The following is a 25,379-nucleotide window of genomic DNA, read 5'->3' as shown; positions in this document are numbered from 1 at the left end:
TGTTGTGAACCGAGCACGAATTAGCAAGTTTGGCCATGTCCTTCACTGAAGCTCCCGCCACATGACCCAACAATCACCCTGCTCTCAAAATCACCAAGAATTCCTCTAATCATGATAGCCAAAATAATTGGCTATCATTATGCTAAGCATGATGGGATGTTAATTGCTTCATTAATTCAGTTACGACACTTGTGTGGAAGTAATTATTTTCAATATACTTTGTATCCTTCATTTAATCAAGTCTTTCCTTTATTTTGGTGGTTGTCTGTATGCTTCGTACCTATGAACAGTAATGTGCTCATGTTGTACAACTCCCCATTCATAGATTAGCGCACTGTCTCATCTGAGTCTAACCTTGTATGTCTGACAAGTCACGCACTAATGTGCAGTTTATTTGAATCATTATCGGTTGTGACCATAATGAGCTATAGCATGATCAGGTTAATTTTGTAGCTAAACGATTGCATGTATGACTCACTTGGGCAGTGCTTAACCATCATACTTAATATTTTTTATCCTGTTCTTCTAAAAACAAAAACAAATACAAAAGGATAGTTTTCTTGTTCCTATCATCTTTGGCAGGCCAGCAACAAAATTATAATTCAGCTCCTGCTGTTGTCCTAAAAGCTTGCAGGTTTCCAATGTGGGCCTATGGACGAGACTACTTTTTGGGCCCAAGAAGACATGTTTCTGTGGCAGAGGTCAAATAAGGGAGCAGAACCAATGATTACCAGTCTAGTTAGTTCTACCTCTACATCTATGCATCAGTGGAAGATACACAACCACATAGCAAAGGTTACTAATACAATGCATTGTGGTACTGTACCCTAACTGGGGACTTCCTGTGGCCAAGCATAGCAGCAGCTGCAGAATACTGTAGCAGCCCATGCTCAGGAAATCACTCGGAAGAATTTTAAAATTAACCTGATAAGTTCCCGAGTTTGACCAAGGGAATGTAATATGTTACAGATTACATGGAATGAAAAGTAAACTGTAGCCTATTTTGTCATTGTATACACTTTCCAAGTAACCCTCCCAGCACTGGATGTGAGCATGACCTCTGCTCACAGGCATCCAGCAGCTGCTGGCCATTTTGTCTGATATAGTAACAAAGTCACAAATGACAATGGCACAGGAGACAGGAGACTTCTAAGTCATTGACCTCTGTATCACTTATCTGGCCAGGCAAAGCAAGTGTGTCTTTGATACAAGCCAAATAAATGTAAGACATGGAATGAAACAGAATCAAGCCTTTGACCCTTCCCATCAGCCATACACTGGCAATGATTACCTTATTGGTAAGTTGGTCAAAATCATAATTATATAACTGCAGCAAGTGTGGACCAGTTACCTTCAGTTGGTTGCTTCAAATATTGTCATGATCCCACAGTCCAGTTTCTTAATAGTCTGCTGTACTCTGTATAGAATAATTACTGTTTATGATGTGATATAGGCCTACATCCTCAAATTGTAAACTGATCACACGCCAGAATTCCATCGCTGCTTTCGATGTTAAGATACCTTCCCCAGCTCTCGCGCTTGCTTCACAAGAATTCAACAGCTTTACAGTTAAAGGAGGCGTCTCAACATTAGGCGATTTTCGCCCAATTATATCTCTCGCTTCTTTCGCCAACATCCCTGTTGGTGGAGCCCAGAAAAAAATACTTGTTTGACAGTCGTCTGAGCAAATAAGTAGAGACCTTAAAACCAAGTCACCCATTGGTTTAATGATGAGAGTGAATCTTTAAGTGGGAGGAGCAAAATGGCTACCAGCATGACCGACGGAGATTTAGTTTGGAAAAGTAGTGGATTCATTTCTGGCGTAATTTGCTGTAGGAACATGTTTACCCATACACACTGGATACTTTTATTTCTCCTCATTACGGCGAGACAGTGTTGGGGCGATGAAGGGTATGAGATGGAAGAGTTTCTGAAGAGGGAGTACTCGCTGATAAAGCCGTACCAAGGTAGCCTTGCCGGTTGCTTCATCTAGCTAGCTTAAGAATGTATTAAAAATCAGTTTTCCCATAGCGCATTTGAAAACCTTTTACCTACCCGCGCTCACATTGATATGTAAAGAGCTGGTTCCCGATTGTGGCAGGTGACTGCAGAAATTGTGTAGATCAGTGGTTTCCCTGTTTTGGGTACTCTGTCCATTTTAACGTCATATTGATTAAATTGTTCTTCGTTTTAAGGCTGCACCTGACGTCTCGTGAGATTGGCGTCTTGTCATGTATTCTGTTGCGTAATGCTTTTAACACCCTTTTCAGCCATTGAGTACGTTAGGGAAAGTTATTAGGAACGCATACCTACTTTAATACACATTGGTAAACTAAGCTGGCGACCTTAATAGTAAATGTTAAGGTTTTATTTTACAGATTAGTTTGGAAAACTTATTAGCGAGCACCCTTCCAAAACTGACAGCTACTAAACAATGCCATTATATACGATGTAGGTTTGCTAAATGCTGGGTATATCAAAAAAGAATTGAGGAAGTTGTCATAAATATAAAGTATAATATCTTTACTTGACCTGCAATTCTCATAATGCAGAAAAATGATGCACCTAAAAAGCGGCAAAACTACTGAATGTTTTGATTTTTTGGTTTTCACATTTAGAGATGAAAAGAAATTGACTGGTTCTGACTTCACTACATCAGAATTTCATTCCACATTTACTTAAATTTACACACATGTAACATATTTTACACATAAGCAATGTATAATACAAATGCGTAATATATTACCTCGTGTATGATATTACACATGTGGTAATATATTCATCCCATCCATTTTATTATTTTTTTTTAAGGTTTGGGCTCCTCAAGCTCTTCCCACTGGGATCTCATGGGTACTGCCATGATAACCACAGACCATGTGCGCCTGACGCCAGATTTGCAGAGCAGGCAGGGGGCAGTGTGGAGCCGCATTGTGAGTATAGTGGGAACACCACTCCTTTCGCTGTCATCATTCAGGACCTTGAGGTGACATGCAAATACCTGCCACCAGACTACATGATTCAATCAATACTTGAACCTGTTATATACTTAATACACTACTGTCTAGCTTGTTCTCTTTCTTGGCTGTGGTTATATCATGGTTGGGTTGTGAAAACATGTTTTTCCATTAATATCATATTATCTCCAACAAGTCTTGTTTGATGTTTTTGAGTCAGTCACATCAGCTGGGATTGTCTGAAGCAATTACCTGTAGTCGAATGTTAGAGTCAGTTACTCTGATACTGATTTATGTAACATTGTGAATCAAAATAGGGTGTAATGGACGTCACTGCTTTAGGTGCTCTGTCACAACATGGTATGAGAAACTACATTCCTGCATTCCATGTAATGCAGGAATGTATACATGATTGTTTAGTGCAAAGTTTAGCTAATTTGCAGGATTGTAGATGGTGGGTTTTACATTTGTTTTCAATTCATTACAAAAACAGTCTTTACATTGTGATTACGTATGTACATGAAATGCCATGTGTTTTAGCTACACTAATCACTTGTGAAATATGTCTCTTTGTTTTCTTGTGTATGTGTGCGCGTACATGTGCGCAACTGTGTCCGTGTTTGTGTGCACATAGCCCTGTTATCTACGTGACTGGGAGCTCCATGTTCACTTCAAGATTCATGGCCAGGGGAAGAAAAACCTAAATGGTGATGGGTTGGCATTGTGGTACACTAAGGAGCGCATGCAGACCGGTACTGTCACCTCAGTCACCCTGGAAATTAGGACAAACAAATGATTTTCCTCCTTTTTAAGTCACAATGGCAATACAAATATAGTGTTGTTCCCCTCCAACCATGGGTTTATAAACTGCAGACTTTACACAATGTGTGTATCCCGTACAGTTTCATGTACTACTGGTCATGTGCCTCAGTTGTTTGCAGTCAGGATAAAGATTCATGCCAGCATGCCATGCTTAGTGATACAGTTCTGACAGTTTCATTGGGGACAAGGTGGAAACGTGAGCATTATGTTGAGAAAGAGAAGAGCAGGCTTACATGAATAAAAAAATAGTTTAAGTAGTTCATTCTTGAACATGTGAAATGAAAATGATACTTTTGTGTTAAAGTAAAGGTGTTTAAATGCATTGGGTCTTTATGACAACTCTGTGTTAGGATATTGGGGTTTTTTTTGGAAACCTACCTTGAATCATAGTATGAGAACCTGTACTTCTACATTTTTCATGTGTGACTGCAGTTTTCTCTAAACATGAAGTTTTCATCTTCAAGGTAGGTCATAGCATCACAGCAGTGGTGGTAGAATGTTGTGTGGCAAGCTGAGCGCTTAAAGCAGGTTTTTCTGTTTGTTCACAGGCCCAGTGTTTGGTAATATGAACCTCTTCACTGGCCTTGGGGTGTTTGTGGACACATACCCCAATGAGGAGAAACACCAAGAGGTATGACTGAATTAGTCCAACCTCCCACTCCTTGCACTCCCAGATTTATTTTTCCTCCCTGGTAATTCCCACTCTGACAGCCACATTGCGCCCCCCCTGGTGAAGTGGCTAGAAAGAATAACCAAGAGCTCCTTGTGTAACTTCTGGCCCCTCTTAATTTTCCTTGACAGCACCTCAGCACCTCAGCCAACGATATCTTACACAAATAGATGTAGAATCAAAGAAGTTGCTGCATTTTACTTTGATTTCATATCTTCAGCATGGCGAAAAAACACGGCTTTTGTTTGCTTGACACAAATAACAAAGTTATGTAAGGCTCAGCTGTGAATCAGTGGGCATTATACGATATTTCATTCTTGAAAAGCTTATGTGTTCCTCTTGCTTGGAAGGAAAATTCTGTGTCTCATGTGACCGGCTGCCAGTTGCCCAGTGGTAGAGTCGGGCCAGTTGTCATTATTCATAGTACTTGTTGGCTATTCTGTTCTGCATGGTTCTGCATCTCCCTTTGTTTAAGACATGTAATGCAGACCAACTTGAGCACCACCCAGTGAAACCTGTGTCTTCTGAGAGTAATATTCTCCATCAAGACAGGATGCACTGGGTTTTGTGTGTGTGCATCTGTGAATGAAGCATGTAGATGATATTTGTTTACTGTGTGCCAGTGTTTGTGTTGAATATGCTGTGTTGAACAGACAGGTTGTATTGACTGTGCATAGTTTTGCTGTGTGTTTAGTGTGTGTACTTTCTGATATGTTCAGCTGATGAACAAGAAGTGCATTTGGTGGAAAGTGGGCTTTGAGTTTTCATAAAATCATTATGATGTGTGGGGACTCTGGACTAGTGGATGTGCAAATGCAAGTGGAGTTGAGTGTTCAGGCAAGCTATTGGCTCAAGTATTGGCTCCTTTCCATTATCAGCTTTTGGCTGTAGCTCAGTGAGCCCGACAATCTAAAAAAGGACTTGTTTCCATTATGTTATCTTTGGATGCATTTAGCACCAGAAGTGGGTCTCTGCCCTGGTCACAACCATACTGACCTCATTCTCCCATGGAGTGTGTCTCTATGTCTCTGACCGGATCTGTTGTTTTATTTTGATATTCTCTTTGGTTCTCCAAAATGTTTCCAAATAGCCAGAAATAAGATTATTGAAATTCCGTTATGTTTGGCTCTTTCCTTCTTCATCATGTGACCATCGTTAATTGACTAAATAATTCCCTCCCTGAATTATTCATTCCCCTAGACCAGTGTTTCTCCACCCTCTCCTGGAGGACCCCCTGCCCTGCATGTTTTAGATTTCTCCCTGCTTAAACACAGCTGATTCAAATGATCAGTTTCTTATTAAGCAGCTTCAGGAGTTCATAACGATTTTGATCATTTGAATCAGCTATGTTGGAGCAGGGAGAGATCTAAAACATGCAGGGCAGGGGGTCCTCCAGGAGAGGGTTGAGAAACACTGCCCTAGACCATCATTGAAAAAGAGTATTGCTTTTCAGTTTACGCCAGCTAATAATATAAAGGTTACATAATAAAAATAAAGGTTTCCGTAAATGCACTTACTTGTGCTAGGCGTAGAATAACCATGCCCTGGCCACACTGATGACAAGTTAGCCAGATACACCTGGAGCTACTCCCTCTCAGCCTAAGTTCACCTACTGCTGGACACAAGCAGAAATGGCCTTAATTCTAGCGTGGTCGGATTCAGGTTAGTGGAAACGAGCAGTGTGTGTTCAGGCAACATGTTGAGTCTAGCTGCTCTGCTGGGAAGGTGTGGAGTGCTGTGTGTTACGGTGCAGTTTAAAAGGCCTGTCCTGTGTGTTCTCCTCTGGTTTGTGCACCCCTGTGGATAAAGGCGCAGAAGAAGTATACCCTTCACACACAGGTACCCCTCCTGTCCCTAACCCTAATCTCAAACCCCTGTCTGGAGCATGCTGCCCATTACCTCCACAAATATCTACATTACAGCCATCATCCATTTTGATCTTCTTGAGGTGTTGTTACTACAGCTGTTCATTTATCCAGCTATCCATAAAGTGATCCACATCTGCAAAACTCATGCAGAAAAGGACATTGAAAGCTAGTGGTGTATATCAAAGGGTGCTTTTGCCATGCTGTCATTATGGGTGCACTGCAAGCTGCATGATGGCTGCTCCGGTTGAACTGATGGACATTGATGTCACCATCCCACCTCTCTGGATAAACACCTTCTCTCTCCCTCTCCCTCTCCCTCTCTCTCTGCAGCGGATCTTCCCATACGTGTCGGCGATGGTGAGCAACGGCAGTCTTAGCTATGACCACGAGCGGGACGGGCGTCCGACAGAGCTGGGCGGGTGCACCGCTATCGTGCGCAACCTCAACCACGACACCTTCCTGCTGATCCGATACGCCCGCCGCAGACTGACGGTGAGAGTGCCCAGGACACACACATCATGATTTAGAGAGATGCACCACGCTGGGTCACGCACACTGTGACATTATCTAATGCTGGCAACTCGGAATGGTCAGAACACAAAAACCTATTGGTTCCTCTGTGCCATGGGAGGTTGGAATGGATGGAATTTTACTGTTTTCCACTCATAGACATTGTAATCTTCCTTCTCATCACAGCAGTGTAAAATCTGGCAGTCCCTCTCATCTGGGCTGCTGACATGTTGGCCAACTAGCTGTGCACAAGCAGCTACCATAGAGCACATACAGTACACAGCTAGCTAAAAAGCTGCTGCGTGAAGTTAGCAGTACTACTGGTGATTATACTGAACTGAGAGACATGGACAAAAGTAATTTAAAGTGGTCAATGTGGTCCGCCACATGCTGTATCAAGTGAGACAGCAGATTCAGAACATTCTTTGAAGCAGCAAGGAGGAGAGTCAATCAGTATGATGGCTGCACTTGACAAAGCACTCGACCAGTGCTTTGTTAGAATTGGCTTAGGCTGGCCTGCCTCATTAACATGTTTGGACACAGAAATACATAAATAAATCGACGTAGAGATATGTAAATACATAAATAAATAAATGCAGATATTTAGAAATAAGTGAATAATGTTATTTATACATTTATAGGTGACATTTATTCATTTATTTATGCATTTATTGTCAACATTTATTCATATATTTATTTTTAAATAAGCCATCGTCCTGCATAGTAAAATACAGTTTGTAAAAAAACATTTTTAGTGTAATCTAAAAACAATGACGATGTACACGTGTTACAGAGCAGTCATGACAGAGCTGCCATACTGTCATACTGTTCCTTAGTCTCCAGCTTGCAGCTGAACAGGTCCTTCTTGCATGACCAGTTTAATGAAACTATATCGACAGTGTAGCATAGTGATTAAGGAGCAGGAGTTGTAACCAAAAAGTTGCCGGTTCAATTCCGCTGGGGCACTGCTGCTGTACCCTTGGGCAAGGTACTTAACCCACAATTGCCTCAGTACATATCCAGCTGTATAAATGGATAAAAAAAACTGTAACTAATGTTAGTCACTCTGTATAATAGCATTTGCTAAATATCAATAATGTAGTATAACATTAAATGGACTTTACACAATTATGCGTATTATGTAGTGAATGTAATATAAATGAATAGCACGTTTTTCAAACTTGCAAGGGGATTTGTGTTGTGAATCTGACATTTTTCTGCCTCACATTATCAAGTTTCAAGAGTTAATAGGCTGCTATTCAGCTCTTATTATCTGGAAAAAGCAAGCTCCAGACAATTTTCTTGTGAGCTTAGTAAGTTGTATACTAATTGTCTTCATGTTGAAGGGCTTTAGTATATTGCAATTGAAGTGTTCTTAATACGAAGAAATTGAAATAGTGTGATTACAAGCACAGTGCAGGGCTGAGGAAGCTTACGTGCAAAATACGTACTTCTAGCCAATGTGCCATTTTCATCCTATTGCTGGCAAGGAAAAATGAGAGAAACAGCCATTATACCTACAAACCACAGGCCACACCCAAGTCAAAGACTCAGTGAAGGACATATGGTATAAAAACATACATAAGGAAATATATAGTAATGTTGTATTTGAAGTAGTAGTACACCTTTGAGACTCCAGTAAGGGGTGGATTTGTGTTAGATGTGTTTAAATACATTTTCCATTACCCTCATTTATTATTAGTGGTACAGTTGCCGGATTCTTTGGATCCATAGTCTCCTGTGATGCCCAATTTCACAAACTAAACTAAGGCTTTGAGCAGAAGATGTATGTAATGTAAAATACATTTTATTCAGTTTTAATGCTGGAGGTTATTGTAATCGTTTTGATATCCCAATTAAAAAAAAAATAAATAAAGTCCCAATGAAACTACTTTCACTGGAGGCACCCTCTCATATCTTTTATAACACTTGTGCAGTAGATGTTGTATCACAACAACCGAAAACTACTAAAAATGTTGTAAACGTGCATTTCTTTTGTGTTAAATCCATTTAATCTAGCATATTAGCTTTGATTAAATTCATGATTTTTGAAATTTCTCAAAATGATTTTTTTTTCCTTTTGGCCTTATATTTTGATAAAGGCTATAAATGACATATTCATCAGAAATGGATTCCTGCTGGAAAGTACCAATCGTGATACATTAGTGTGTCATTCTTATTGATCTTTCTTTCCTCTTTGTTTTTTTTAATAATTCTCCAGGTCATGATTAACATCGAAGGGAAGCAAGAGTGGCGTGACTGTCTGGATGTGCCAGGAGTGCGGCTGCCTCAGGGCTACTTCTTTGGGGCCTCGTCCATCACTGGAGACCTGACAGGTACCAGCCCAGTCAGCAAGGGCAGCGCGTAGTGAAAGGGCAGGAGAAAGGACTCGTTTCATTCATATTGGCAAAGATCAGTATCTGATAACTCACTTTAATGTTTTACTCTTGAGTGATGCACTCTGGATCCTCCACTGAGTTCCACTGAGTGCTTCAGTAGCAGAATCATTTTCTATTTGCGTGCACATAGATATGCAAGAGCTCTCAGTACTGCAGCGTGTTTTGATCTGGAACCCACATAACAAGCCTGCATGGGTCTTAGGACTGGAGCTTATCTTGATTTCTGAAGTACATAACATCATTTCCATCCCTGTAACAATTGCTCCAAATTGTCCCTGGTCATGGACTGAATCGGCAATCTTCTAATGTCAAAAACAGACCTGAGCCAGTTCTGATTTAAACACTGACGCAGTGTTAATTTTGTCAACAAAAACCGTGACGAGAACTATTTGTTTATGACCTTCTTTTCCTATGATGAAGACGTAACAGAAACTAGACAAAATGCCTTTAAAAATGATAATTAAAACTAATTATAGTTTATATAATTTAAGTTCACCAACGCAAATGTGACAAGAGGAAAACATCAGTGCTGGACTAACAGATGCTCATTTTACCACAATGCTGTTTCAAATCATAAACCATTCCTGCCTAATATTTTTCTTCCCAAGTCAGCTAGCCAAGTCATACTGGCTTAAAAAGCTAGAGTCTGGGTTATACTCTCTGCCACACAGACACTTTCATAGCGTTAACTTTTGTCAATATTTACAAAGATTGCAAGGTCATCTATGGCTGGATATGGTTATGGAAGAGGTATTTAATGTAGACATTGAAGTAAAGCTCAATCATTATGGCAATACAATACATTATTGCGAAGGGAATGTGTTAAATTACATTACATAGCCTGCCCTGTTGACTGAAATGCAGCCTGCTGTGATAGGCAGCACTCTCCTTGTGAAGTAAAAATGGTAAAGGGTTATTTCTGAATAGGCCTACAGCAGCTATGTTGAGCTCTGTGAGGCATTAACAGAAACCCCAAGTTTGAATACTCTTCACAGCCCTTTCTGTCTCTCTTGATGTTAATGAGTCCTTTGTCTGGTTCACTCTGTTTCTCTGTATCCCCCCATAGACAACCATGATTTGATCTCTCTGAAGCTGTACCAATTGACAGTACCACGCAGTGAGCAGCAGGAGGAGGAAGAAGAGAGAGAGGAAATCACAATTCCCAGTGTGGACAACATGGAACTGCTCAATGGTAGGAAGGCAGTTGCCCCCAGTGTGGACGCACACACAGATACATCCATGATGCATTCACAGACACACACACAAGCACAGACCAGAGAAGCAGGCCAATGCTTAACGTATGCTGCTTTACAGATGGATCTCTTTTGGAACTCATCTTATTAATTACAGTGTCTGATTGACATGGTTTTCTGTCAGTATTTCCACAACTTTTCCTAGTATCAACAAAACCAACTGGCCAGTAATTGAAGTGGTAGTCAACATTGTAGTAGTATTCGTTGTAGCTGTAGTTTAAAAATACATTTATTGCCACTGCTTATTGACTCTTGGTTGGAATAAACGTAGGAATAGGTCAAATGACAATGTTTCTGTGCCCCTCTGTGTCTCTCTCAGTGGAGATTCAGGAAGAAGGAACGAGTGGAGTCACCTTGTTCTTCACAGTCCTCTTCTCCTTGTTGGGCATCTTTGTGCTGGTGGTTGTTGGCCTCGTCTTGTACAGCCGCTGGAAGGAGAACAGTCGTAAGCGGTTCTACTGAGACATAAAGAATGGCCTTTTCGTCTTATGGCAAGAACGAAAATGTGATAACTATTTACCAACGCACTGAGAGACAATACTGGTCTCATCATCACAACCAAGAGAACTGACCCCCCCAGCCTTCATGCCAACCACCCTCCCACAGCTGCCCCACCCCTGGTTTTAACCCCAAGGTTGATAGGAGGAACTGTGATGTTTCTGCCTCCTTCCCTTTCAGGCCATCCCCACAAATGCATTTGAGTCCAAATGAGAAGAATCTTTCACAGAAAAAGCCAATTGGCTGTCTGCACCATTGCTGTTATGTGGTACTTGAGAGTATGGTCATGTTATGGAATGTGGGAATTGCCAAGATGGGTCTGCACTGACACAGATCGATCCAAGACCTGCGGCTTTTCCCACATGCCAGTCATTTGTGTTCTTAACTGATGCTGATGTTGCCAATTGTGTGTCAGCTTTCACATAGACATTTTGCCTGGCTGCGCATGCCAGTGTCCCATTTTGACAAAGCTAGTTTTTATTTGAAGGAGGCATGAATACACCGTGATGTTTGGAATAACGTAGCCATGTAAGGCAAAAATTATTTTTACACCTTCGGGAGGCCTGCCTTTCCCCCCACTCATATTGTTCTTCATTTTCAAGAAAACGGCAAAGTTCAGGATATGAAAGTAATGTTTTATACAAGAAGAACTACAGCACAGGTATAGTGAATGCATCATTATCTGTAATTTTAGGTCGTTTCTTTGGCCAATGGAGACCCTAATAGTACATACTTAAAATGATTGTGCTGTGCTAGACGATGGGGTACCTTATGACTCTATGGCTTGGAAGCCACTTTGTTTGCTACAGGTTTATCACAGTACCTCATACCTCTGAAGGGCCCGCTGTATTATGACTAGTATTGTGCCACGAGGGGTGAAAAGGAAAACTACATTAGAAAAGCCCCTCATATTAATTTAGAACTTTCTTTTCCCATTTTGATTTTACCTGGAAATCCTGGAAGTTTTTGTTTTCTTCTGTAGATGTTTAAGTCATTTTTGTAAGACAGTTAAGTCACCTTAATGATTTCTGTCAAAATGTATGTTGGTGCGGGTGAAAATTCAGTCCCTTTGTAGGTAATCAAATCATGATATAGTCTGTGATTGTGAAGGACAGGGTTTTATTCTGTGTACTAATGCTTAGTGTGAAGGGACAGTTCCCCTTCTTGCGCTTCATGTTGTTTGAGAGTATGGGGACCTCCCAATCCAGTACATTTGGCTGCAGCAGCTGTTTTTAATCACATAATGTTTACCAACAACCATAGTGAAGGCAGTCCAGTTAGTCAGTCCTGTTTAGCTTGTGATTAGGCTTTAGAGAGTTTAGCCTAATTAGATGCTAGTAGCCAAATGTGTCTAGGCTGGAATTTGAATCGGAGCTTTGAAGTAACTGCTAACCACCTACAGAAACTAGTTTTTGGTGCTGCAAGTGGTATTCAAGATGGCAAACATTGACATATTGTTTAAAGCTGGTTTGTACTTTGTTTTGTTTTAGTAGTTTAGGATTATTACAAGGTATGTTTGATATTGAAATATAGTAAGTAGACAGATTTTCTTGAGTGGTTTCCCATTATAAGAACATTTTATTATGTAGCTCACATTTTTCATATGTTGAGATAATTTTTCTTTATTTTGCTACAGAAGCTACATAACAAAAATGTTCTTCTGATAAACCATTTCAAGAATATTAATATTAAAAATGAGATAATGTGAAAAATGTCTTCATTAGCAGTTTGACTTAAGGCCTAGACAAACAGGAGGTCCTGATATGGATTGGGATATTAGAATCCCCTAGCTCTCTGTGTATTTCATTGTGTGTTTGTGCTTGCGAGTGTGTACCTGCACCCCTGCCTCAATCTGGTGAGATTTGTGTGTATTTATAGCACTGACTGTTTGTTCCCATTTTTGTAATCATATGAACACAAAATTGAGCAGAAATGCAACTCCTTTCGCCCCCGCTTTCGTGCTTCCATTGCGGCCCCTGTAATGTTGATATGGTTTTTCGAAAAGTAGGGGTAGCAGGACACAGTCCCCCTGAACAACTTGATATTCCATCTTGAACCTGTACGAATACCTGAATAATTGTCAAATATTTTATTACCATACTTTTACCAGAATTATTACCAACCTAGGTAAACAAAGGTTAAGATAAATGGAAAATCTTATGTGCTCACCTGTGGTATGATTGAGTTTACATGATTTTTGGTTATTAATTTTGCTTCTTGTGCGCATATCCAAATGAGAGAATTTGCCCAGCATATTTGGTTTCATTGCATTTGTCTGTAGTGAGACAATAAGTTCACTCTCTTCACAAATACTTGAGGAAGTACATTGTACTCATCACACTAAAGTCATTGGAAAGACATTTCCAGGAGCTTTGGAAGTATGTACATAGCCAAAGTAATTAAAAACATCAACAACCATGCTTTTTTTTAAATTTTTTCATAACATTTCTGATAGGTGAAAAACCTCTGAATATTTTTGGCCCTTAAACCTTAAATCTTAAACCCCATGTCCTACCACCACCCTAAGAAGGTAGTTCTAGGTGGCTAAAATTTAAAGGACACATCCTGTCAGGAATGTAAAACTTGGTTAAGGTACTTTGGTGCATGATTGAATATTGTGAACTAACTCCAGTAAGCCCAAGATCCAAAACACCTCCCTTTGTCAGTTGATGGCCACAGATTTTCACTGGAGTGAACTGAGAAACATGAACTTGTCTGTTTCCAGTCAGATCATTGCCATGAGCAAATTGCACATTGATCCTCTCAAAGGACACTTTAATACTTGATTAGTTGTATCTTTTAAATGATTAAAGTCTATGGAAAAGCATATGGGATGGGGAATGACTCCTAGAGTTCTAAATCTTTATTGGACCTCTTGTTTAAAAAACCGTTAAAATAGTTCTTCACTATTACAGATTTCTGTTCAGTCAATTGGCACAGGTATTCCATACAGGTTCCCTCGTTGCTTGTGAGTGCACACGTGTGCATTTGTGGTAGACAGAACTATAATATCTAAATTCAGCATATTTACTAGCCAACAGTTAAAAGACACAATAAAGAATCTTTCTTGCTGAACCTTTTTAAGTACAGAAGGTAGAACCAGGTTGTCTCACCTCAGGTACCACCTTGTGTGAAAGGGTGTAAGAATTCTGCACATGTTAAGAAAAATCTGTAAAGACCTGCCATAGCACCAGGTTGCCCATCCTGGTCTTGTGTGCTTGTGTGTAAAGACTTGAAAACACTTCTTCATGGATTCATGGTGTAGGGTGAAGGCACTGCGTTTCTGAGTCATGGTGCTATAACTGCTGTAGAATTGTGCTGTTCTGCATGTGTAAACATTTGTCGTTTCCTGCATCCCACCTGTTATTGACACATTTATCAAAAACTCTGGATTTTGCACCTTAATTTCCTTCTGTGTTGCTCATTTATGAACCAGTTGGGGGGAAGAGTGCTGAATTACATCTCAAATTTTACTGACAGCGATCCTTCCATCCTTATTGTGTTATTTAGCAATTAATCTTAATCTTAGTCTATAAACATTTTCACCATTGTTGAAATTATACACAATTTGCATATAAATCAGAGCCTTTTTAGGAATGAGACACAATGATGATCTTAAACAGAATTGCCTTGTGATATTCTAAATGTACTTTAAGACATTTGTAGCTGTTATTTAAGAAAATTGGACATCATTGAAGTGAAATGGTAAAATATATATTTCTTATGTGTAACATTAATATTGATAAAATTTAGCAACTGTATATTTTTATTGATGACCATCAATGTATAATGCAGAGCCCTAACTAGTATTCTTCAGTCCCATCATGATGCTGTGAGTTGGACCTGTTCTGTGCCTTTCCAGTCTAAATCAAACTGGACTTTTCAGATACAGTGTGAAACTGCCTGAACTTAAAATGTGATTGGACTAAGACAAAAATATTCAACCATGATAAACACGAGATCAAAGTCCAGTTTTTTCCAGCATATTTTTACGGTGCCATCGTTAACATTCATTGTACTGTAGCAACTACAAGCCTTATCTCGAGCTTGATCATTTACGGGTTGTATTTCCTGAAAGCTTGGTAGATCATGATACTATGACTTGAGCAAAAGCACCTGTCTTTCCTACAGGGGCAAGAAAAACACTTCTGAATCAACCCAATCTTTGAAATATTGGTAGATTTAACTTCATACATCCTGTACCTTCCCTAAAGAATGTGAAATGTTGCATTGATTTGTCTGTCATCCTCTGTTATTACCTGGGTTATAATTTCTAAATGGCTCAAGCCATTCTTGTCAGGTAAATATTTATTGGTAGGTGACTGCATTCATACCCTAAATTCCAGTTTACCAAATTGCATTCTAGTCTTTAATAGGCGGTTTTGGTAGTTAGTAGTTAGCAGAGTCTAAAACCATATGAATTGTGGAAATGAGTCTTCATCTGCTCAAGCTGAAGGAATTGGCCTTCTCCATTGGTTGGAGCCGGTTGTTTCCAAATCTAGGTTTATAGGTATTTACCCAAATGTTACTGCATATGAGCTTTAGCACAAGCCAAAAGCTTCATGTCGAAACTCCACTATTGTGAAATGCTGCCTGTTGTGTATGTTTAAAGAGTGTCTGTGGTCTTTCTGAGCTCCTGCTATCTTTTGATTCAATAAAGGTTTTTATGATCTTCCTTACCCCCGAATGTGTCATCCCTTCCACTCATTCCATTCCAAATTCACTCTGGTTTCTATGTTATGTTTGCTCATTGCTAACCCCAGGGTAAGAGGGAGCTTCACACAACGATGGACACAAATATGAAACCTTGCAAATTACATACACAGTAATAGAACAATTTGCCAAAAAGTAGTACAGCTTCCAACCTGACCATTAGGTATGAGTACAACAAGGACTGCACTGGCAAACTGTAGTCCTGCATATTTAGTTGCTAATCAATCAGAAATTTAAAGATTTGTGTTGCACACAGTTCTTGAGGCCCAGCTTTGCAGCCCAGTTGTGATTGATTAACTGAAAGTGATGTGGTCTACTGAACAGTCTGCACAGTGTCGCTATAGCAGAGGTTGACCAGTCTTGGATGGGTGCACATCTACTGGTTTTCCAGTTCCTAATCTTTCAATCGTTGACACTCCCAAAACCACAAACAGAGCCAATCAATACTTGAATTATATCATTTTGGGCTCATTAAGTCTTGAACAGTTGTCCTAGTCTATGAGATTGGGCTACACCATCTGGCCCAGGAGATACCATGAATACTTCTACCTTGTAAGTACCTCAGAACTGATTAATCCCTAGAAAACATGAAAGTACAGAAAACAGATGTCGGTTGAGCGGCAAAGTATTTATTTGTCCATCTGTTTTATTATAAAAAAATAATAATATACAAATGATGACCCAAGAATACAGAGCTGAATTTTGTAGTAATGGATTAAGTGCATAAAGATACACATGTTAAATTTTGGCTTATTAAAAATGTTAAAGCTGAGAGCTGATGACAGCTGTTTCCTTTTCAAATGAGGCTTTATTACTCACTTTTGGCAATTCTTTGACAAATATGTATTATTCAAAGATTTTCAGACTTTCAAAGGGCATAGAAAAAATCTGCAAAATCCTTTGTGATAAGTTCTGTAAAGACAATTATACTGTACTATGGATTGTGAAAGCATGTTCAAAGACTGTTAAACTGTGAAAGACTACAGGCATTGTTGCACAACAGGTTCCGTCTACCACCTCATCCAGATGTAGACCTCCAAATCTGCCTTTCCTGCAATTTTTAAAACAGGTTTAAATCATCACCAAGCTCAGGTTCTATTCCTGTTGCCACACAAGATCTTATTTACTGCACTAAGGACTCCTGAGGTGAACAGTTGCTTGGTTTTATCAAGGGATTTCATCAAGCCATCCCAAAGCTGTTTGAGATGTTTATATTCATGTTCTCTGTTCTAACCAGAGGTGTATAAACTCCCAGAATGCTCAAGAGCAAACATGACTGTATTGTGACACTTACTGCAACCTAGAAGTGGAAAAAACCTATAGCCATTCAGTGGATAGCCACTAACATGAGCATTTTTATGTGAGTTAATGAAAAACTGACTGTAGGTCTTTGACTATTTCCAGTGTAATAGTCAAAGAGACACTTGACACAATGTAGATAGGAGAAAGAGAGATGCACAAGAGAAAAAATAAACAACTTGGGGCTTGTCATTGTTTTGCTGTTTTTTCCCCTCCACAGAGGTACTGTAAAAAACATTTACAAAGCATACACATGAAACATGAGGACAAAAATATTACACACCTCTACCAGTACAGTTTAACATTTGCATTGAAAATAGTATTGCTTCTACTAACAACTACAGAAAAGTGATACACAAAAAGAGGATATTATTGCAGCATATACCAGCTGTTGCATAGCCACAGAGACCCACAAAGGCAAGGCAGCTTGAATGGGTTTATGGGTAATATTAGGTGAGAGGCCTCCACTGTTTGGCTAGGACCGGGAGGCAGCAAACTCCATGCGTGTTTTCCCTCCTACTTCATTGTATTACCATGGCAATCTAGCAATGTGAAGATGCAGCGGAGACAGAGCAATTGTGCTATGCCTGGTGGTCTCATGTGCTTTTTGTGCTGGGAGACCTGAGAACAGACACCAAGGACTGAAAGGGGTAACAGGCTGTACATACCGCCTCACACAAGCACACAAACCGTTACTATTTTAGCACTAAGAGCACATCTCAATGAAGAGCATGCCTCTGCTTTGCATTGTCAGCCTTTACTGTGGTTCAAGAGTGAAAGGATGCATTACATCTGTGTTAAATAGCCCTTATTTATTATTTTTCTACATAAACACATTAAGGCTAGAGGTGATTGTTTTATAATGGTTTGGACATTGCTACCAACTAGTTTCCCATAACCAGGTCCCCCATTCACATTTTCTCTACACAGTCCTACTCAATTCCCCCAAAACCAAATTCATGGAGTGAAGCTTTTTATGTTCACAAACCACTGCAGTGCCAGCTTCCTTTCCCTTTGAAATTTCACACAAAACCTGATAAATCATTATGATAAACCGTAGAACCACTGCAGCAAAAGAAAAAATGGAATGAACTTAGACTAAGCAAATGCAATCAAAGGGAACTGGACAGATGTACTCAATGATTTCTTGACATTGTGTGCAAAGAGCTTAAATCACCTGGAAGTCAGATTTAGTTTAATCAGTTAAAGCAATGGGGAGCAGCTAGACAGACTGAAAACCAGAGAACCAGTTTTCAACAATCATAACTGAGGCTGCATACTCTTCAGGCTCCAGGTGTTTAATATCCAAGGGCAAGGCTTGGGACAAAGGTCTTCACAACATGACACCACCTCCAACATACACATGACAACTGTCTTTTTCATGTGTAGGAGGGGACACTGCTATCAGACCAATGAAAAAACAGAGTATCTCCTACTCTGGCTAAGCACCACACTGCCATTAGACATTCAACTCCAACATTTGGGACTAATTCAGTCATCATAAATATCCTCTAAGAAAAAGGCACTTTTGCCTGGTATGCAATTTTTCTACTGGCCACAAGTTGAGAAAGTATCACTCCAAACACATGGTGGCTGCCCACTCCTTGGCAGCCTCCCAAGGCAGCTCATGGTGACTGATGTAAGAGTATGTGAGTGTGAGTGTGTGTGAGTGTGTGTGTGTGTGTGTGTGCGCATGTGTGTAAGATGGTAGAATAAATAAATACAAAAAATTGCACTTTTCAAAAAGAGAAACCAGTCAGAATAAGCCTGATTTATGACATCATAAAGTTTGCCACTAAGTACATCTTTAGGATTCACCCATTTCTTGCAGTTGAAAAGGAAAAGAAGAAAAGCCACCAAGAGAAAAATGAGTAAATGGTGCCTTGGTGAGAAAGCCAGAGTTTTTTATTTTCTTTTTTAAATTTCTTACAACCTTAACTTTGGTGTGGTTATTCTGAGCTCTGAGTCTACCGCACTCCCTCCTGCAGCAGTCACATGCAGGCAGACACGCATAGCCTTGGCCTGGACCGCCAGAGAAGCTTGTACATTCTGGGGATAGGGTTTCCAACCCCCCACTTCGCAGCCAGCAGCTCGAACACTCGCCCAAGCAGTCATCAACGCAGTGCGCGGGCGGACAACAACCTGCGCCGTTCTCTCCTACCGTTCCGCCTTTATGCTGAGTGCATACCAACAGGTGTACCTATGTGCACCATGAGCCACCAACAGAATGCAGCACCAGTGCAGAGTAAACACAGCATGAGTAACCCTTTTACTAGAAACACAGTTTAACGCAAGCTCATTTATAGGAAATGAAAGCAGTGACTAGCCCTGTCAGGACACGGTGGCAGTGGGTTATGCTACAGCTGATCATACTCCATTATCCAAGCCAATATGGTGAGGTGGTTTCCTCCAGGTAAACCCCTCTCCCGCTCAGTGAAACCGTGCTGTTTGCAACAAATCTCTCCCCCCTCCCATTTATGATTTCACCCCATGGACATGACTTGGGACCCCTCCAGACTCAAAATAAAAAAGTCCATCTTCAGGCTCAAATGTGATGATCTTACATTCCTGAGTTCCTGGAATGGCACATCACAAATTCTGGAATCATCATTTCCCCCCAAAAATGCAGTGGAGCTGAGACCTCATCACACACTGCCTACCCTCATAATGAATTCAAGCTCCTAGTGCAGTGAACGTACGTGGTCATAGCGTTGGAGCATCACTGAAAAGAAAAAAACACACTGTCAAACTGTGTATGGTCAGACTGTGTGAGTGGTTCCACTGTGAGCACTATTACACTGTATGTACGGTCAAACTGAGTGCATCAATCCCAGGCACTTGGGGAAAACCATTCAAAGAAAATATCAGAACCAAAACTCAACTAAACTCCTCCTTGTTAAAACCAATAAAAGCAAGCCACAACTTCAAGAGAGGGGCTTAGTTACCCAAAATGTACATTAAATGTATATCAGTCAAGCTCTGGGAAGTAATAAAAAACAAGGAGTAATAATAACAAAGCAGTGATGCCTCATGATGCAGAAAACCTCTTGCCAACCATAATATGAGTTCACGCTAGTGAACTTAGATCAACTTTATTACACTTACCAAAAGAATTAGATAATAACAATAGCAGTAATGATAATTATGATAGTCTTGCATTACACACCTGAATCCTAATCCTAACCTTGACTGGCTCCATCTCAATCTGTACAACAACCACGACAGCGTCACATGAGAGACAGCCAGCCCGTGCCCAGTGTGCTGCAGCACAGGCCTTGCAGGCTTTGGTATACACAGCCAGCACAATGCTGGGGTGTACATGCAGGGCCTTGTTTTCAGACACAAGTCTGTAGCTGGAGCAGGAGCAGGAGCGGGCACTGGCTTTTCCCCCAAGTCTGCACTCAGGGGGGAACAGGTGACTCCACGGGCACAGTCTGTGCCGAGTCCCCAGCCAATTCCACGTTCCTCACGTACTCGTGCATTTTTATCTGCTTCCTCTTGCCGTTTTTTAAAACGAAACCATGCAGCACAGGAAACCAGGCCTCCTCTGCTGACGTCTGCTCACAGCTGTGCCCTAGTTTTCACGCCTTCACAAAAAAAAAAGTAAAAACAACACCCTACTCAGCCCGCTCCAGTCCCTGCTAAAGGGAGAGTTCCAGAAATAGCAAAACAAAAATCCTTTCCTCATTTTTTTATGTCAAGATTATCCTTGTGTTTTGGTTACTACAGGCAGACTGTTCTCTGTAAGACAGGCAGGAGGTGAACAGCATTGCCAAAAAGAGTGGCTGGATGGGCAATGAGTTCAGTCTCATGACAGTCTGATCAGGACAATCTGGCTCAAGAGAGTTTGCAGAGTGATGTAATCTAGTTCTCTCACCTCCCTGGTGAATCCCTCACTAAGTCATCCCCTCTCTCCTTTCTGTAACCAGAAGAGTACAACTGCCTACTCCAGTCCACACAAGACATGACCAAGGTGACCATCCATGGGACTTAAACTACCGAGTCCCAGGATAAACACACAAAAACCTATGTTAGAAAGAATATATGAGCAACAGTACTCACTTCCGTCATCCTCATAATTAGTATTATCATAATGAAGGAGTACTTGAAGAGACACAGCCCTGTATGTGACTGGCTGTGCAGCTTATCTTCAAACTGTAATAATAATGATGACAATGACAGAAGCCCCCTTTGTTTGCCCTACCCCAAGCATCAACGCTAAAGCCACAAGCAGCGTTTTTCACGCCAGGCCACCTGCATGGCTACTGCTGGAAGGCTGGTGCTCTGAGGACCACTCCTTGTGCTGGCTGCTATGGCACTCAGAGCAGCAGTTGCCGCCGGCACCCTGGCGCAGATTTCCATCTTCCACCTGTTCCTCCACATCCTCTTCCCCCTTCATGTCCTCTTCGTCCATATCCAGTCTGCACACGCACACCTCGATACCAGAATCACCTGTAACATGCCTCCGCCGGGTACCTGACTCCTCCAGGCTCTCACTCTCCACCCCCAAAGGCACTCCAGACTGCCCCTCCCCTCGCCCTGATTGGCTGGGGCCAGCCACATCCCCTGCCGCCTCCAGCGAATCTGTGGCCCGCTCTCCCCCAGGCTCCTCCTCCTCCACAGGGGGCTCTAGCACCACAGCAGCCACAGGTAGGGCAGCAGGAACGGTGGGAGGGTTTTCAGCCTCGGAATAAGGGGGAGGTGGAGTTGGGGGGTGGCCAGCAACCTCTTCATAGTCCGGAAGCTTGCAGTCTGTCCAGAACCCTAATATTCAGGAAACAGACAAATCACAAACTGGATGCAGTACCTTTCACAGTACTAACAGCAAGAATAATTAATCAGAATACTTACAAGTAAAGAAGAAATACACTCTACACAGAAGTCTAATGCTCTCAATCAGTTTTGTGTGTACACAGCCATAAAGAGGACAATATTTTAGTCTGTGGGGATCTTCATCAGGACAGTGAACACTGACATCTCACCTGCATATAAAACCTCTAGTTGAACTAATCTAATTGACAGTAAGACTAAGATCAGGGTTACGAACACCTCAACTGTAACGCTGCTGTCACAAACACAGAGGAGAGGATAACGTCGGCATGCAGGGGAAGGTGCCACTCACGTAGATTGAGGGGTGGAGGTGAGATGAAGGAGCTGGAGGCGCCCTGATAGGCCATCAGACTGATCTCTCGCTGCCGCTGCTCCTGCTGCAGACGCATCTTGACACGCCGGTGGCGATACGCGCAGCAGCAGCTCAGCATGATGATGAGGGTCCACACCAGCCAGAACCCTGGAAGGGCAGAGAGGCTCCAGGTGGATCAGCCGCCCCCCACACACTCATCGAGGATCAGCCATGCCAACCCTAACCCTAATTCCACTTTGTACAAAAAAACTGACTTTGCTCTATAGTTTAGTGACTACTACCAATCTTCACCCAGAAAAAATGACAGGATAACTCACCGACTATCACACTAAGTTGTTCACTAGCCATGACCCTGCACGTCATAAATCAATGAACACTTTTGACAAGACAGTTCATTGTCAATGAAAGCATGAATTTAAGCATGCATTTTAATATAACAGCCACAGACAAAACAACAAATTCCAAATATAGTCTACATTAATAACTGAATACCAACCAAATGAAAATTGAAACAGTATAAATTAGTGAATTAACTTGATCCATTTGGCAGATGATCAGTACTTCTGTATTTGGGAAAAGTAAGCAACTACACAGTGGCAAAACATGCAAAGTGGGCCTCCACGTTATAGTGAAAGGAGAGAGAGAGGCAGAGATAAGACTACATACACCATAGCTCATAGTAGTAAGTGCAGCACTCTGTCTCTCCGCAACAGTACCCCATCTCACAGCGGTACTGCTCATTGTTTACCCCAAAGCAGAACTCCTTCCCCTGAAATACAAAATAGAGACAACAACTTTCAGGCTAAGGGCCAAAGAAAAGACCATAGTCAAAATTCATAATGCATTCTGAATGGAAAAATTCCATTGTTATTTTGATTTCAGGACAGTACGTTCCAAGTTTTGTGATTTTCTTTTGATAAGGTTTTATGCATTGTTAATCAATTCCAGTTCATTCATATTCATTAAAATTAGTTCATTTCCTTCAAGTAAACTGTCCTACCCAATACGTGTGAAATTTAATATTTTCAAGGAGGGGTTTTTCATAGTATTGATGAAAAACATCAATGAAAAAATACATAGAATAAAATCAAGAAAGTTTTGCAAAATTGCTATGAAAAGAACTCATGCCACATATGTTGTCATATGTTGCCTGTGACTACAAACCTTACACACCAATTAGAGATAGTACATTATTAATGATGACAACAGAGAAATGTATTATACAAAGGCCTTATGACAACCAAATTAAATATTCACTACCAATCTGTTTTATGTGTGGCTGGATAAAAGTGAATTCATTAGGCCTATGTTGTGAGATAAGACAAAATAATGAGAAAGTTTAGAACGAGACAACACATAGATGTATAATAAAAGTTATTACAGCTCCTTTTCTCATTGTCATTTTTCTTGTCAGGAAGATCTGCAAGTGGGTTTCAACATTTATATGATTCGTCTCAAACACTGCAATAGACATGAAAGCGGGTTACACAGATATTCAGCCTCAATTCATGGTAGCGAGATGTCCTTATTAACGTGCCCCTGTGGCTAGCTATTTAATTCACACCACTCTTTACTGATAAAGTCGGCGGATCAGCACAGTCTGTCACTAAAAACCTACGTAAGTTCGCAAGCTATATTTTTATCGTGAATCTTAGCTAGCTAGCTACGAAACAACTCAAATGTAGTAAGTAAAAAATAGTTTAAATTAGCTAGTCAGCTACTGCTACCAATGCTTTTGGCAAAGCATGAGAGCTAACTGGTTGGATCTAACTGGTTAGGTATACGTTCATGTTTTCAGTTTTGCGGAAAAGGAAGAGCGCTGACCGGTAAAGTTAGCTAATGTTAGCTAGCTGGCTAACAAAGGTAACAAAATGTCTCTGAAATGTTGACTGTTCGGTCAACTAAAGTGACGTTCACTTAATTTAGAACGAGTGCCACTAGCCTGTCCTTGTGTCCTCGACAAGAAAACAACAAACTATGCACGATAGTGGGCCTTCCTCCAGTTGTGATCCACGGGCTAAGCTAGCGACTCCAGCCCACCCCGAGACACAAACCCCAGTTTACCTGTACCAGCCAAGTCCCAGTGTAAAGCAGGCAGAAAATGGATCGCAGCGCTTTCTGTAGCATATTTCTAATTTTTTTGGCCGATGACACTATCAATGTCATATAGATAACTGAAATAAAAATATCAATTTTATTCTCACTGCTACATAGCTAGCTAATTATCTACATGTTTTCCTGTCCAAAAGTTAGATAGCTAACGTTAGCCTGTCTGCTAACGCTATGACTACATCCGCAGATAATTAGCTAGCTAGCTAGCACACCAGATGACTCAACCGTAGGAGGGCAGTAGCTAGCCAGTGATTACAGCCTGATAATAACTTTCGTGACAGTAACGTTAACTTTGTTGCTACAAGGAACTGCGAGCTAGTTGTTTCTTGTACCAACTGCACACTGCCACCGCATAAACTACTGTTTCGTCTATTATTGTTTTAATTTTTATCTTTGATTATTGAATTGTATGACACTGAGAGGACATTTTTAAATCGCTTAGAAATGTCCTCTCTGTCTGGTTAGTTGCAGTTCCCATTGCTGGATGATAGCTGCTGAGACAGTAGTCGGAGGGATGGGGTGGGGAAAAAAAAAAAAAAAACTTTTACAGAGAATCACCTGGAGTGTTGGCATAGATGTCATGGGGATTGTTTGTTTGTTTTGCAAGGAAATGGCCGTTTGTTGTCGGGCTATTTCGTGGCACATAAGTGAGGGACTAATGGGAAGCTTTTCTTTTTAGTATAGTCATTTTTATTGTATATGAGGTAAAGAAACAGGACAGAACATCTTAGTTCGGCTGCTACAATGCAACCATCAATAACTGTGTTACCATGACAACTTCTCGAGTTAAGTACGACTATTACTTAATATGTAAACGTGTGTATATTACAGTTGCAGCACATAATAATAATAATTATAATTAACATTATAATAATGTTACTAAGTATGTAGGTATGAAAGTATGTAACGGGCTTCGAGTATGCTTAGAAATTATGCTTAGAAATTCAGTCTTTTTTACTTGTTCCAGTACCACATGTTGCATGCAAACATGTGAGAAATAATTGACAAAATGCATGTAACTAGCTCACACAATATAATTAAGAGGCACTGATTCATTTCTTATTTTCATTCCAGTACCTTTTTAAGATGAGTGCAGCCTTCATCAAGCACAATCTGGTTGCATCGCTATTGTGTCTGT

The 25,379-nt window shown here is 40.7% G+C and overlaps 2 protein-coding genes across 3 annotated transcripts; one reads left to right on the top strand and one right to left on the bottom strand.

Annotated features, from left to right (window-relative positions):
- The first annotated feature begins 1,762 nt into the window (after positions 1–1,762).
- Positions 1,763–12,478, top strand: LOC118776547 (VIP36-like protein). Of its 2 annotated transcripts, XM_036526930.1 has the most exons (9): positions 1,763–1,967; positions 2,812–2,930; positions 3,589–3,706; positions 4,325–4,407; positions 6,256–6,285; positions 6,645–6,806; positions 9,046–9,160; positions 10,290–10,415; positions 10,796–12,478. In XM_036526930.1, exons 1-9 carry the CDS (start codon positions 1,763–1,765, stop codon positions 10,936–10,938), a joined length of 1,101 nt encoding a protein of 366 aa, XP_036382823.1. In that variant the 3' UTR covers positions 10,939–12,478. The 2 variants fall into 2 exon arrangements, with proteins under 2 accessions (XP_036382823.1, XP_036382824.1); XM_036526931.1 differs by lacking the exon at positions 6,256–6,285.
- Positions 12,479–19,755: 7,277 nt separating this feature from the next.
- Positions 19,756–24,421, bottom strand: LOC118776549 (WW domain-binding protein 1-like). Its single transcript, XM_036526935.1, has 4 exons — positions 24,194–24,421; positions 22,796–22,898; positions 22,109–22,276; positions 19,756–21,750 (listed from the first exon to the last, which is right to left on the bottom strand). Exons 1-4 carry the CDS (start codon positions 24,293–24,295, stop codon positions 21,227–21,229), a joined length of 897 nt encoding a protein of 298 aa, XP_036382828.1. The 5' UTR covers positions 24,296–24,421; the 3' UTR covers positions 19,756–21,226.
- Between the last annotated feature and the right edge of the window lie 958 nt (positions 24,422–25,379).

This window comes from Megalops cyprinoides, chromosome 4 (genome assembly GCF_013368585.1).
Source record: "Megalops cyprinoides isolate fMegCyp1 chromosome 4, fMegCyp1.pri, whole genome shotgun sequence".
In the NCBI taxonomy this organism is placed as follows: Eukaryota; Metazoa; Chordata; class Actinopteri; order Elopiformes; family Megalopidae; genus Megalops; species Megalops cyprinoides.
Note: the sequence above shows the minus strand (reverse complement) of the source record. Positions and strands in the feature narration are given on the sequence as shown.